At 36.6% G+C, this 15,479-nt stretch overlaps 1 protein-coding gene across 3 annotated transcripts in view; it reads right to left on the bottom strand.

Annotated features, from left to right (window-relative positions):
- Nucleotides 1–324: 324 nt before the first annotated feature.
- Nucleotides 325–15,479, bottom strand: part of SNX10 (sorting nexin 10) — an 84,159-nt gene continuing 69,004 nt past the window's right edge. For all 3 annotated transcript variants that reach the window (XM_009203198.4, XM_009203197.4, XM_031665329.1), the window contains 5 exons: nt 13,594–13,680; nt 10,088–10,188; nt 9,578–9,676; nt 2,690–2,902; nt 325–2,234 (listed from right to left, as the gene is read on the bottom strand). In XM_009203198.4, coding sequence (XP_009201462.1) covers nt 2,153–2,234; nt 2,690–2,902; nt 9,578–9,676; nt 10,088–10,188; nt 13,594–13,680 — 582 coding nt within the window. In that variant the 3' untranslated portion in view covers nt 325–2,152. The remainder of the gene's footprint in view (nt 2,235–2,689; nt 2,903–9,577; nt 9,677–10,087; nt 10,189–13,593; nt 13,681–15,479) is intronic.

The raw sequence follows: 15,479 nt of genomic DNA, 5'->3' as shown, positions 1-15,479 counted from the left end.
ATTCATGTTAGTTACATCAGTAATTATTTTCTTTTCCCTAAAGAAAGCTTTATAAAAAATATGCCAGGGAAAAATAAGAGACAAAGCAAGAAAACCACTGGAAACTGAAGTTCATCTAAATATCTCGGCTGCAAGAAATCAGTTTTAAGAAGCCAGAGTGTGGACACTGAAACAACTGAACCAAGGCTAAATGCCTCAAATATGTACAACTATAGTTAATATTAAACCATGTTTTACCAAATTTCCTCATAAAAAATAAAAAACACTGAGTTTTGGTCTAAGGCAGAATATAGTCTCTTGTATAAAATAAGTGATCCGGCAAAGTTGATTTTTTTTCCTGTTTAATGTAAAAATGATCTCATGACATTTACATACTAAATATTAGGCATTAATATTAATTTTGATGGTTATGTTACATCATCTAAAAATAATATGACAATTGGTGGCATAGTATGTGTTTTTCAAAACTGCTGTAAAACAGAAATAGTGTGAACTCAAACACATATTGCTGAAGGGATGAGGATCGCTCTTAAATGCCTGGATGGCATAAACTTTACATATTAGCATGGTAAGAAATTACTAAATCTTGTGCACATGTATCCTAGAACATAAAAGTATAATTTAAAAAAAAAGAAATTACTAAATCTTTTTCTTTTCCTGTATTAAAATAATGAGGATCTAAGACACATTAAATCAAAATATTTACAAAAAATTAATAATGTTTTAGACCAAAGAAAAAAAGGACAAATTAAAGAAATCATTCTAAATTTAATTTTTTAAATGTTAGTTCTTAGTTTTGTTAGCTTTTTTTTTCTGTTGGTTCTTTGAAACAAGCATTGTAAAGACTTTTTAATAATACAATAGCTTTTAAACTCCTAGTGAAAATGAAAAGGTTGCTTTTTGTAGTAGCTTCTGCCACTCTTCAATTAGGCTGGGTGACAAAGCAACAAGTTATCCTAGTTATCTGAAAATATCTTCCTGTTAGTTTCACAGAAATATTTTGTACCATTCAACATGGAAGAAACTTGGGTAATTATCTCAAGAAAATGTTGCCTCATCTGAAATCTGAAGTTCAAAATAGTTTATCTAAGATATCTTTGGGACACTAAAAAAAAAGACATTTTATGAAAATTATACCAATCTTCAAGTAGATGCTTTAAAAGAAGGGGTTTTTAAAAAATGAATAATTATTTCTGAAATTAGCAAGTTGACATCCTTTTCTAAATTATGGGAATATTTATTGGTAAAATTAAATTTATTATTTTTATAAAATCCTTCCTCTGATTTAAGTAGTAAGTAACCACCACTGATACTGAAAGTTATCTAGTGATAAGAAATTGCACATTTAGTCAAAAAATAAATCATTAACCTGTAGTTCTAATTATGCAATGATAATGAAAAAAAATGATTTGTCTCCAGAAACCATTTGTTGAAGCTGATTTTGGACAATGAAAATGTATTTCTGAATCTATATACTGGAATTATAAGTAATATTACTAGCACTATCTATGTTTTTTCTAAGATGTAAACATTATTTTAATATGTCTCTATTCATAAGATACATTTCCATCTAAGCGTGAAACAGAATACTGGAAAGGTTAAATACTCTTAAAATATTTCAGTCGAACACCCAAAAGCGTATAGTGTTTTGCCAGTGCACAGGAGGTATCCACAAAATATCAGCCACATGTCTGAGAGAGGCAGTCTGGTCTACAATGTTACTCTTCATAGGGGTTAACAACATATACACCGTGTTTACTGTTTACGGTAACACTGCCCCACTGATACAAGAAGGAATGCTCTATCTTGATTTTAAATGCTACTTAGTTGCCTATCTTTTTAAATTCAATAAAACCAACTAGGTTTTTTAAAGCATGTAAGTCATTTCATTTGAGGGCAAGATCTTGTTTACCAATAATGCCTGCCTGTAAAGGATAGTATTGCATTCACAGGATTTTTAGCTTTACACAGAAGCCTACCTAAAATAAGACAACATAAAAATACCACTAATAAACAACCCAACAGCTTTAAGAATTTAAATACCTAACATCATGACAGTGAGCTTTAGGTAAGAATGTATTATTACGAAGCTTTCTTCTCTATGACTGGACATAATTTGCTATTCCTAAGATAGTAACATTAGAATTATTTTTCAGGATTCCTGCGGAGCTGTATTTACTTTACATCCATGTGAACTGCTGTCATCACTACTGTGTCCAAGCCCAGAGGATGAACTGGAAAAGAAGAGAGGGGGAAAATAATAAAAAGAGGAAATTGGTTTTCACAACACACTCAAAGCCTGAGTAACAGAGGAGAACTTTAATTATCTCCAGTCACAAAGAGAGACAGGAAATTTGGACTTTTAATTAGCCATTTGGAGTGCAGTTGGGTATTTTTTTAGCTAGATAATTTAAACGCGAATAATTCAAGTCTGACTAAATGAAAGTCACATAATCAGAATGCAAATAATTGAATTCCTACTGCATTCATTAATTCAGTGTGGAGGTGTGTGTGAAGACTACTATGATGAGCTGTCACAGCTCAATAAAATCTCAGTCAATTAATTTTTTCATTATCTTAGTATTATATCAACAAAAAAGTGAAGTGTGTATATATATCTATACACATGCATATGTGCACTATGTGTTACATAAATACATATACATTAAATCAAAATGCAAGGAAATACCTTTCTGAATCGTAATCTATATCATTTTCTTTTTTTCCTTCTTCATCTTCTTCAGGGAAACGTCTGTTCATCAAGGCAAACTTGTGAATTGCTTCTTCCACAGAATACTTAGTCTGCCCAGAAACACACGCCTCAATGTCTTCTGAATTCAGATGGCTCTGTAAGAAGAGGTGAAGGCTGCTATCTGAAAGCAAAAGTGCATTCTGTAGGACTCTGTATTAAAATAGAAAAAAAGGAAAAATAATTGGTGAACAGGATGGTCAGTGATAGGGTAGAAGAAAGAAAAACATTAGAAAATGTACCACTGAAGGTAATTTCTCTCCTGTGGTAAACTTTGTATCAATTATGGGCTCTGCCCATTAAGGGGAGGAAAGCACATGTTAACTTTTATTCAATTATTTGGAAATTTAGGTGGGTAAAAACATGAAGCTAATAGTTAAGAACATCTGTTAAAAGAATAACTTCAAGGACATTTCTTCAATTTACCCATCTGTTATTACCATGTGGATTAATTATGGAAATATTTTGCTTAAATAGTCATAGAAATTTATTCTACTTTAAAAAATTTACTGCCAATAGCATGTCAACTCAGTGATCTTTATGGGATAGGCTGTCATGAAACATCAAAACTTTCAACTACTATTAAAAATTATATGAAGAAGTCGATACAATTCTCAGCATATTTTACATTTTAAAACTTTACAAGTATAGTTATATACTTAAGTGCATGTTTACAACAGCTCATGAGAGAGATGGCTTTTTTTTAATACTTAAGGTTAACTATAAATTTCTCCAAAATCTTTAGGAGCACTGAATCTGTGTGTTGTCAAAATGAGGAACCAAATAAAATTGATCCCAGCCAACTTTACCATATATATAATTAAAATATGATAATGTTGTGATGAGTACATACTGCTCTTCCCAGATTCAAGATCAAAGTTTACAAAGACAGAACAGATTTCAACCAGGGCATCAGGACTACATGGAAGATTAAAAACTATTCTGTAGCAAAATCTATAGATGCTCAAATTCATATCAGTGAATGTGTTTTCTCTGAAATGCACATCTTAGAATATGAAATCCAATCAAAGTATACCTTTATATTTAAATAAAAACTGATTTATCTTTTAGCAAAGATGTTGACATATGATAATTTAGTCTGTACGAATAATAGTTCAATAATTATGTAAGAGGAGACACTAAGACCAGATATAGGGGACAAAACTAAAACACTAAAACCAAGTAGAGTTTTGTTCAACAAAAGATATTTCCAGTATAACGATCTGTGAAAAATAGATGATGTATTTCAGACCAAATGAACCTTACCTTATATTCTGCTTGTTTAAACAAGTAATAAGGAAAGTAAATCTCTTTTGGCCATTAATATCAGTTTAGTGAAAATCCAAGGCCATTATAATAAGTCCTTTTCTACAAAATAAAACAATTATTTCTCAACAAAGGCAAAAATGCCTAAAAATGCACAGTATTAAAACCAAAATCTAGCTGTCCCCTTTGCTTCAGCAGGTTTACAGTTTGAGAAAATATTCTTTATTGGTCTATTAGAAGGAAAAGTAAAACCTTTGTGCTTTTTAAAAGGCAAAACCTCAAGCAAAACAGCTAAATCCTTCCTTTTCCCTCTGTGTCCTCAGCCCTGGGTCCTCCCAGAAGATGACCATGTCACATGATAATGATTAATTCACCAAGTACAAGTAGCTGAGTAGTAAATCCCTCTTTACTCTTTGAGATTTATTTTCTACATTTACAAATGTTTACCATTCTGGTTTTAAATACTTCAGATTAAGAGAAGAGTTATAGACAACAATCCATTAATATGAACTTGGATCGTGAAGTCTGTGAAGTGAGCAGACTGTTTCCTGTGGCCTCTGTCAGCGGTTTCCTGCCTGCCATCAGTACAAGGAACTGTTCATGGGATTGTACTCACAGCTTTGTTTCTGTTAGAAATGTGTTTTATTTTCTTTATAAAATAATGGGTAATCTTTAAAATTGATTTTAGATGGTTTGAGGCATTACACCACAAAAGTAATGAGCACTAATGCCAATGATACTGGACACAAATTCATTTTAGCTTTATTTCATGTCTGAAGCAATTCTACTGAGCCTTGAACCGCTCACGTGTTGTTATTAACTTGCTAGTAACTTAACACATGGGTACAGCAAACAAAAGTGATCAGAGTCCAGGTTGATCGGGACCTCAAGGCTACTGTCCTTTTTCTTGAGCTATAATTCAATTTCCAATTTTACTGTACATTAGACTCATTATTTCCCGGTGTTTTCTTTTTCTGCTCAATACTGCCATCTGGAGGACACACAGATGAAAAGAGAAGGAGCCAGGCTCACCCAGCTCACAATTCCAAAGAGGGAGAAAGATGTGGCTGAGGAGGGGACATCTGAACACTTCCCCAGGCCTAGAGTTCAAACCAGTCAGTCGGCTAGACCGTTTTGGTCTTTGGAATCTCCTCTGTTTCTCTGGCTAAATTCATGCCACCATACTCCATGAGTATGAGTTTTAAATAAGCAAAAATAATTTTTAAATGTATTTATATGCTTTTTATTTTATAGTCAGTTCATTCTGAAATTTAAAATGAAAATTTTTGAGAGTGTTTTCCCATCTGGTTAGGTGAGCATAATTAATTTATTCTGAGTACTATTTGGCTTACTATCAGAGAGGGCTGTGACTGCCACCATCATAATATTAAATCTTATTTTTTCCTTAGTCATGTTTGTGCCATATTTTCCACAAACAAATCTAATAGCAGAAAATCAATTTCAAACCTAATATAAAGAGTACTTTGTAAAACAGTCAATAAAATGTCATTTGTAGAAACCTCCATTTAAAAAGTATATGATTTTCAAATCTTTATAAAAGGAATGAAAAATAGCCTCTAGGATTTTAAAATAATTTCTAAAAAGATATTTATAGTGCAAATCAGAAGTTATTCCTTTCCCCATAACAATTTTAGACTAAACAAAGAAAAATCTGGTTTTTTCCCTAAATTGGACACAGTTGAAAAGCACAGTTTTCCTCAACATGACTTTATTAGATGTATTATATGATGGTTTAGCTAAGAACAATATATAGCTATGCAAAATCATTTCATCCTAACTAAGGATGTCCTGGGTCTACTGAACCCAATACAATGATATATATACACATCTGTATAGTACATGGAAGATTAGCAGTTTGATGTAGGAAAAAAAATTAACTCAGCCTGTTTAGCTCTTACTATAAGAAAAAATAAAACCTACAAATCTTCATTGAAGACATTCATGATCTGTGCTGTGGTGCCCTCTATTGAATACAAAGACATAAAAATCGTGTGTGTGTAAAACTAGCTGTCATGGTTCAACACTAGCCTTTTGTAAAAAAAACTTTAATATTCCTTAATATTTGAAGAAATACAAAACCATGATACTACTAAACTGTAGGGTAAATGTAGTTGTATTAATGGGATGAATTCAGTAAAGAAGGAAAGTAGCTCCCACTCATGAATAAATCTGTTCAAACCTAAACTGAAAATCCCATTCAAACCTAAAAATTAGTAGGAATTCCATTTTCCATCGTTGGAGACTTACTGAGTTTATGTTTTTTAGCCTATAACTTACTTTTCGTAACTATTAGAAGTTACTTTACGTTTATAATTACTCAGGGGCAAGAATACAAAAGGGAGATTATAGTTAAGACTGAAAAAAAATGAGTATATTTGAAAAATCTCACAATCATAGCAAATTTAGCCAGCATTTAAGAGTACTGCTAATTTTAAATTTGCCAGGTCCTGGGATTCATATAGTACATCCACCTTTCCTATAATTTCTTTATCTATAAAACTGAGATAATATCCAACTCCTAAGATTTTTGTAAATACTGAGACTAAAACATGTAAAATGCCAAGCACATAGAAAGTGTTCAATAAATGGTAGAAATGATTCTTATTTGGCACCTAGTCAAAGAAACAATTTTCTAATTCCTCTACAAAGATCAGTACTTTCTTATTAAATATGTATCATTTCACAAATGACCTTAAAGAAAAATAGGTATATATACACATATACAAAGACATTGTGGTTTCAAAAGGTTTGAACATATTTAGTGCTTCTGGTTCATAACTTCAAAACTTACATGAAAACCAGGCTTTAAAAATACATGCTAAAAACCTACAATACAAGCATGTTTCCATGTTTTAATGCTGTGGTTTCTAAAATTCCTCTACGAACAAGGTACAGGCTATTGATGGCTGGCCCTACTTAGGTAACCAATGGGGGTTCAGAGGATGTCAGACTGGGGCCAAGACACAGGGCCGAGGTATACATCACATCCAGTTTCCTAAAGTGGACCTGGGTTGGGTGAGGGTAGAGCGCACCACGGGCAAAGACGTCGAGGGTGCTGCCTTACACAACCCAGGGAAGCACAGATCTGAAGGACACAGAAGGGAGGCTGGGGAGGGTCAGCAGGGGCCGCAGAGCTCAGGTCAGGCCTGAAGCCAGCCCTGTGGTATTTGACTCCTCACTTCCTTCAGGTTTAGGCTGTGCAGAAGCACCAGCTTTCATTTTTAAAGTGAAATATTAACTTGTAGGCAAATGTTCACATAGCACAGTGGAACAAATGGTATCACAAGAGAACCCCCTGCCAACTCCATGATTTGACAACCCAGTCGGATGGCAATCCAGATTCAGCGTTAATGAATCTAGCCGTAGCCCTGGATATGTACACAGTGCTCCCCACTAGAATGGAGGTGTCAGGAGGACAAGGACTTGTTCATTCTGTGCAGTCCTATGTCCGCAGCACACAGGATTAAGCATTCACTTAATAAACCTCTGTTGAATGAAGGATCGCTGCATGGTTTTTGGAGGTTTCTTCAAGTCCTTTTCATCTGTAGGACACAACCACTCAGTGAGGTTGGCTATGGGTGGGTAATATTACCCCACTCTATAGCAAACAAAGGCTTAAAAGGAATGAAGTGACTGCTCCAAGGCTCATATACAGCTACCAAAAAAACCAGGAATCATGATTATGGGAGACCTAGAACTCAGCTCCTTGAGTTCCTGAACCAGGACACTTTCTACTATGACATCTGCATCAAATACAACCAGCAAACAGTCAAACCATGCACTATGCAAAAATAACCTGGCACAAGCATAACCCCACTATGGCTGAATGACACTCACAAGGTCATTAATTTGGGTAGATCAACTGTGGATAGAAAGGTTGTGTTCAAAACAACGAAGTAATTCCTCGTCAAAAACATATACCCTGCACTTAACTAGCTATATAATTCAGAGGCATGTGCTGTCTTCTGACCTGAAATAAGACTTCCCTATAGAAGACAAGCTGCCACAGCTTGAGGGACAGGCAACTCTGTAGAATTGTGTGGCGGGGACCACATCTCAAGGGAGAGGCCATCAGCCACCTTGGCCTCATAGAGACAACAATTAAAATCAGAGGCCTCCTCTAGGGGAAAAGGCAGGAAAAACCTGGCCAGGTCTCTGTTCTGCCATGCCTGTGATATCCCCCAAAAATACAATGAAATGTTTTTGGAGGACTTGGCTCTGTTCATCTGTTCTTCTGGTCTCTTGCCATGTTTAATCCTCTGGCTTCTCTTCATTTGCCCACTCTCCCTCAATTTATAATCTTGGATCTTTTTGTATGTCTCTAGGACACCTTCAAAGGAAAGGCACTAAGTCAATCTAATAGAAATAAATATTAATATTAATGTGCATACTTAATATCCAAACCCTTTATGAGAGAGCCAAATGGGGAGGAGGCAATATATTATTTCAGGCTAGCTCTAAGGTCCTATTTAGTGAACCCCAAAGGAGATGACTTCAGATCCTGAAACTACTAGAAAAAGAAACAGTTCAGGAGATTGGGTCCTGTCACTAACCAGCAGTCACATGACTCAGCCTATTTCCTTATCTACAAAATTGGAAATTAGGAAAGCACAAGCTGTCTCATGTCTAAGTACATTAAGATACTAACAGCCAACATGAAGACAGCACACACTGCATGCCAGACACTGTCATGAGTGCTTTACAGTCACTAACTCGTCTATCTTCTCAACAACCCTATGAGGTAGGTACTATGATTACCCCATTTTACAGATGGGAAGACACAGGCAGAGAAGGTAAATGATCTGCCCAAGCCCCCAGCTAGTAAGTGGCAGAGTGAGGATTTGAAACCAGCTAGCCTGGCCTCGGAGTCTGGGTGTAAATCAGTGTGCTATATGGCCTCTAGCATTCTGGGTATTCCAGCATTCCAAAGAGTAGCCGGGGAGGGGCAGGGCGGGGGAATCACTGGTAGTGTGAACTCAGGCAGCTTTAACTGCAATGCCCACCATCACAGAGTAATCCAGAGTTAATAACTCACTGAGACTGTTCACATGCCACCAAATACTCCTTTATAAACATTCCCTTCAAAGATCAGCATTAAACCATTAGAGGAACCCAGAAGGATATTAGCAGCCCATTATTGAACTGATTTTGGTCTGTAAATTCTAAGCATTGTAAACAAAGGCAGTTTTTAAGAAGCACCTTTTGATAAGTAGGCATATTTGTTTCCTGGCAAATTTTTACTTTTGTCAGCTAAACTCCCATGTAATTTGGATCTGCCTGACAGCTTAAAGGACCATGTATTTGTTATCTAATTGAATTCGTTCATTGTTTTCTTCCTGGAAGACTTGGTCCCAAATATGTACCAGATGATGTGAGCCACAAGATGGTGCTCTAATATAGGAAATGGACCAGTGGGTTTCGCTTTAGTGCAGATTATTCGCATTTCAGAAACAGGAACATTCTTCCCCACGCCACCATGCAGCTCTTGCAAAGCGCTTGCTCACACCCCTTGTCTGGCCACAGAAGTGTCTGGACACTCACTTTCTGAGGAAATCTTCCAGACCCTGGCGACGCTGATCCACATGCTGGCGATTGTTCATGTTGAAAAACAGGTTTTTAGATGGAAGTTCTGGAAGTTGTCTTAGGAGAAAGAAAAAAAAATGTTTTTAGATGATTAATTCAAGGTGCTTCTGTTACAGAAATCCCTCAAAGTGAAGGCAAATTACGTATGATGATTATTATCACACAATTATTCTATAATTATGATTACACATTATATAGTTATATAATAAGAATATGCGGAAGTCAGTTTAAAGAAAAACCTGTCTTTAAACATTTCTGAGGCCTTTCATGGCCTATACCTATCAAAGTTGGTAAAATTTAAGTGATAAATTTTAAATTCAGATGCAGTAGCTAAAAAACTAAACATACATCTTGTAATCAAGGCAAAAGCCTATAAAAATCCTTCATATCTTATATATCTTAATGAACATCAATTTCAAATATTCAATATAATGACAAAGTCTCCTCAATATACTCTAAATCACTTACACCAGCAACGCATTACTTTGGAGTCTTTGCCTCAGCCACACGAATTCTCTGTATCTTCTTCGTACACAGGATGTTTTCATTGTAAAACACATGCTATTAGTCTGTACAGAAAAAGTAGAAAAATGAGTCTCACCTGAGGAAAAAAAAATGCATTTCTTGTATCTATAATTCACAATATGATCCCAATATTCATTCTAAATAGGATTTAAACCACGAAACATATATTTATATTTATGCCAGTACTCTGAAATCTTGCATATAACCCAGGAAGATAACAGTCGTGAAGACAGCCGGGATGATGGAAATAAGCAGTGTTGCCCCAGGGCGAGGTATGACCTGGCCACTGCCTGCATCCTGAAGGAGCCTCCTACTCACCTATGAGCACTGCTTTCAAGAATAAATAATAAAAAATAAATCCTAACATATAAATGACAGGTAGGAGCTCCGGTTCATCCGTTGCATTTTACCACCATCCACGTAAGCTGGAGGAGCCTCTGGGGCTTAGAGACACCTCCTCACGACCCTTTATGAGACATTGCAGAAATCTTCATCTCCTTGACATGGCCACCCTGCAGATCACACAAATCACCAGGAATCCTGAAATCACTTTTAAACTAGAGAACAGCCTTCCCTTCTCTACTGTATGTGAGACAGAGTATGTCCATCCAAGCCAGAGAACGGCTGTAGTGCGTGGGGGATAAGCATCTGGCATGGAGGACAGGCCGACCGGATTTCCAGTCCTGGTTCTGCTACAGGGCAAGTCACTCAAACTTCAGTTTCCTGAGTGCTAAAATGGGATGAACTAGTACATCTCTAATTCATAGGGTGGTTGTGAGGATTGATAATAAGCACTTGGCCAATGTTGTCTATTAATATTACCATTAGTTACTAAGTGTTGTTTTCCTTCCAGATACCCTAAGGCAGACTTGGAAAAAGCCACCAATGGCGTCCCCATGCTAAGCTCAGCCACAATGCTTCTCCTTTGGGTAAATGTAAGACGAGAGTAAATATTCTCCTTTGAGTAAAACCTAGCAAAATATTTGTTTCTCCTGGTTTTTGAAAATATGAGTATCTCTATTCTCTGTATTTCAAAATCCGATTTTCTAATCTAAATGAGAAACAATTTTTTACCCCCAAGATGAGTACTATTTCAAAAATTGTTATTCTACCACTTCATATGCCCAGTGATTGTTTTCCTTGGGAAATCTAAGTAATTATGTGCATTAGCTCTTAAACTGTTCTCATGAAATATATGACATGGTTCCTGGTATTCTTACACTTTGTAAAGTTCAGAAAACTTCAGAATGTAGACAGGTTAAGAGGCTCACCTCCAAGGTAGCCACTGGTCTAAATCCCATTATCTTTAACGATATGGCAGCAAAACCCGCTGGAAGGAGTTTGTGGCAAATAACATTCTGTGGGTGGACTTAGAGCACACCAGGGCGTCACTCTAATGTGCTCTTTGGGGACTAGGTTTGTAGACCATGTTATACCAGAACTAGTGCCCTAATGAGGCTTGAGCAGGTATCTTCCCAGTACCCTCTCCCTAAAGAACCCCTGACCACTATAGGGATTCCTGACATCTCAGACACAGGCTGGGTCCATTTAAACTCCCTTTAATTTCTCTGCTCACAACCACCAGGGCTGTCAATATCTAAAAATCCACCTGGACCTACACCAGACTGAGGTCCACCCGTAAGTCCTTCATTTGCAGGGCAGGTTCAGGGGAGTATTTGCGATGGCTACCCAGCTCTAGGGTCTACTAGTTTAAAATTCCAAGTAAACGTTAAGATCCCAGAGTTGCGTGACATCATCTTCCTTGAGGTTAATTTAAACAAGTTGTAAGACCAGCTTCTCTACCTCAAAGCTCTATGGGTTAACAACTAAGAGAAGCCAACCAGAACTCCCTGGCTCTGCCCTCCACTTTTAATTGTATGACAGGTGGAAGTCTCTTCAAGATTAGAGGATACTGAGATCACTAACTGATTAAGTTCCTCTAAATCTATTTGCTTGTTTTTGCTGTCCACCAAGCCAAGGCTTAGCCATTGTCAATTTATTAGCGTTTCAGAGAAGTGCCAGGACACCATCAAATACTATTTGTGGAACCCATCATTTCTGGCTCCAGATGGAGATTTCTGAATTTACATCAGGCTATTTATAGAGCAGAGAAAAATCTATACTTCCATTCACTCCTGGGAATAATTAAATTTCATGCCTATCATGAAGTGCGTGATAAGGACGCACAATTTTTTTGGAGAAAGTTAGAAGGCAACTAAAAATATTTCATTTTACTTCAAATGCTTATTCTTATATAGTCATAATTTTCCACACAGAATGCAACTCCAGTGTGAGCTTATGAATAAAACCAAAACAGAATCAAAATCCATGGCGTATCCTGGAATGGCTTTACAACACAATCAAAAAAGCAATTCTGGGTTTTTCTTTTATTTTTTGAAGTTGGGGAAACTTCAGAGAAAAAAGGGAAGAAAGGAGAATTTAAAAAAAGAAAAGTTCTATGGCTGGTGTTTGGGTGTCCAATATACCAAGTGAGCTATTTATAATGGGAAGATTAAATAATGGTTACATTTTACTTCACTTGTGCTATGAAGTCACGGATACAATCTGGGTCAGCTTCTATGCTCCCCAATTGAACTAATTTAGTTTGCATCTGATATGCATCTGATTTAGAGGCAAAAAGTATTGTCCTCAAAACTGGGGCCAATAAACTATAGCCTGAGGGCCAAATCTAGTCTGAGACCTGTCTTTGCACATAAAGTTTTATTGGAATACAATTATGCTCATTCATTTATGCAATGTCTGTGGCTGCTTTTCACCTGCAACAGCAGAAATAAGTAGTCTCGATAGAAACTGTATGGCCCACAAACTGAAGATATTTACTACCTTTACAGAAAAAGTTTACGTACCCTTATTTAAGATGGTCACAGAAGGCCACACACCACACAACACTGTTCAAGAGATTGTAACACAGTAGGATCCACGCAAGGCACATCATTTCTAGTTACATTAATTACTCAGATTCTAGACAAATTAATCACAATAATTGCACATATCCATTTCCCACCTTCTGATTCTATATATAAAACACCACACATCTCTTTTTCCAAAGAACTCTATATCCTCTCAAACTTGAAGGTTATCAGGCATCATATGATTCAGAAATATGCTATAGCAGATCATAAGAAGTGCCATTAATGAGCTATAAGTACTCTTTACCCGTGCATTTTAGATGCATGCGCATCTTCGTATGTGAAGGCAATAAACATTAAAATATTAATATTAACAAAGGAACAATAAGGGATTCAAATAAGTAATTTTTCAACTTTAGGAACCATCTTACTAGTTCATGTAAGATAAAAGCATTAATTGTAATCATTCAAATTCAGTTTTTTGAATCAGAAAAACTTTTACAAGTATCAACTTTATCCCATAAAATGTATCCCATAAAAGTCCCTCAAAATTACTATTTCTACTGACTTCATACTTACATGAATACATATCTCATAGTCAATGTAAGAATGCCAGAAGTCCTCCTTCTGAATCCTAGGATCTCGAACCCAGACACTTACAAATTCCTGTAATGGCATCATAAACAAAGAATTATCCTTCAGAAGTGCAAGTAGGACTGGAAAGAACTGAGCAAATGACTGCACTAAAACAAAACTGAAATGAGCTTTAACCAATGTGGTACTTGTAATACTTTAAAAAACAAGAAGTAAAGTTAATGAATCAGGCACCACGAGCAAATCCAGAAAACACTTTTGCCACATAATGGAATTTTTTAAATAATGCAAAACTGAAGTGGGAGCACTTCTGGATAGTTTTACTGGTTATCTGAAGACAAAGTATACTGTAAAACTGACTTTTAATTTTTAATCATAAAAAATTGGTCCAGGTTTTTTTCGAATTTAAAAAGTGATCATTTCTTACTTTCTTCATCTCTCCAAATTGAAACAATGGGCCCTTCTGGGTAAGTTGCTTATTAGGACACAAATAAGAAAGGGCACCAGGCCAAGCATGGCAGCTCACACCTGTAATCCCAGCACTTTGGAAGGATCTCTTGAGCCCAGGAGTTTGAGACCAGCCTGGGCAACATGGCGAAACCCCATCTCTACAAAAAATACAAAATTAGTCAGGCACGCTGGTGCACGCCTGTGGTCCCAGCTACTCAGGAGGCTGAGGAGGGTGGATCACTTGAGCCTAGGAGGTCAAGGCTGCAGTGAGCCTTGATTGTGCCCCTGCACCCCAGTCTGGGCAAAAGAGCAAGACCCTGTCTCAAAAGAAGAAAAAGAAAGGATACTAAAGGTCATGGGAAAAGTAAGCAAAGAGGGTTGAAGTTGACTTTGTGCATACATCCCAGCCACATGAGAATAAGCAATAACAACTTATTAACAGAAAGAGGAACACCTTCTTTTACATAATACTTTTCTATTTTTAAAATACATTTCCCCTACATTAAATCATTTCATCTTCATAATCTTTGTGTTATACATAGAAATTAGGGATATTAAAAGTCATATACAGTAGATAATTTTGTTCTTTTATAAAGATAATAAGAATAGAAAACATGGGGTAAAATTTAAAACAATAGGCCGGGCGCAGTGGCTCACGCCTGTAATCCTAACACTTTGGGAGGCCAAGGTGGGCGGATCACAAGGTTGATTGAGACCATCCTGGCCAACATGGTGAAACCTCATCTCTACTAAAACTACTAAAATTAGCTGGGTGTGGTGGCGCGTGCCTGTAGTCCCAGCTACTCATGAGGCTGGGGCAGGAGAATCACTTGAACCCAGGATGCGGAGGTTGCAGTGAATCGAGATTGCGTCACTGCACTCCAGCCTGGCGACAGAGCAAGACTCCGTCTCAAAAAAAAAAAAAAAAAAGAACAAGATAACCCTATAGTGATGCTCTTTGGCCATTATTTCTTTTCTTTTTTCTCATTTTTGAGATAGGGTCTCACTCTGTCACCCAGACTGGAGTGCAGTGGTACGATCTTGGCTCATTGCAGCCTCAAGCTCCAGGGCTAAAATGATCCTCCTACCTTAGCCAATCTCACCCCCAGTAGCTGGACTATAGGCGGGTGCCACTATGCCCAGCTAATTTTTTAAATTTTTGTAGAGACAGGGTCTCGTTATGTTGCCCAGGCTGATTCCAAACTCCTAGGCTCAAGCAACACTCCTGCCTCAGCCTCCCAAAGTGCTGGGATTATAGGTATGAGCCACTGTGCCCTGGCCATTATTTCTTCTTCTCTATTTCTTTTTTTTTTTTTTTATGTGCATTAAGAGACAACCATCATTTCTTAAAAGCATATTCTAAATTACAAGAGGGACTAAAAGACCATTTTTAAACCAAAGTATCCATAATATTCCCTAAT

This window comes from Papio anubis, chromosome 4, assembly GCF_008728515.1.
Source record: "Papio anubis isolate 15944 chromosome 4, Panubis1.0, whole genome shotgun sequence".
NCBI classification, from domain to species: Eukaryota; Metazoa; Chordata; class Mammalia; order Primates; family Cercopithecidae; genus Papio; species Papio anubis.
The sequence above is the reverse complement of the archived record's forward strand: the minus strand, read 5'-3'. Positions and strand labels throughout refer to the sequence as shown.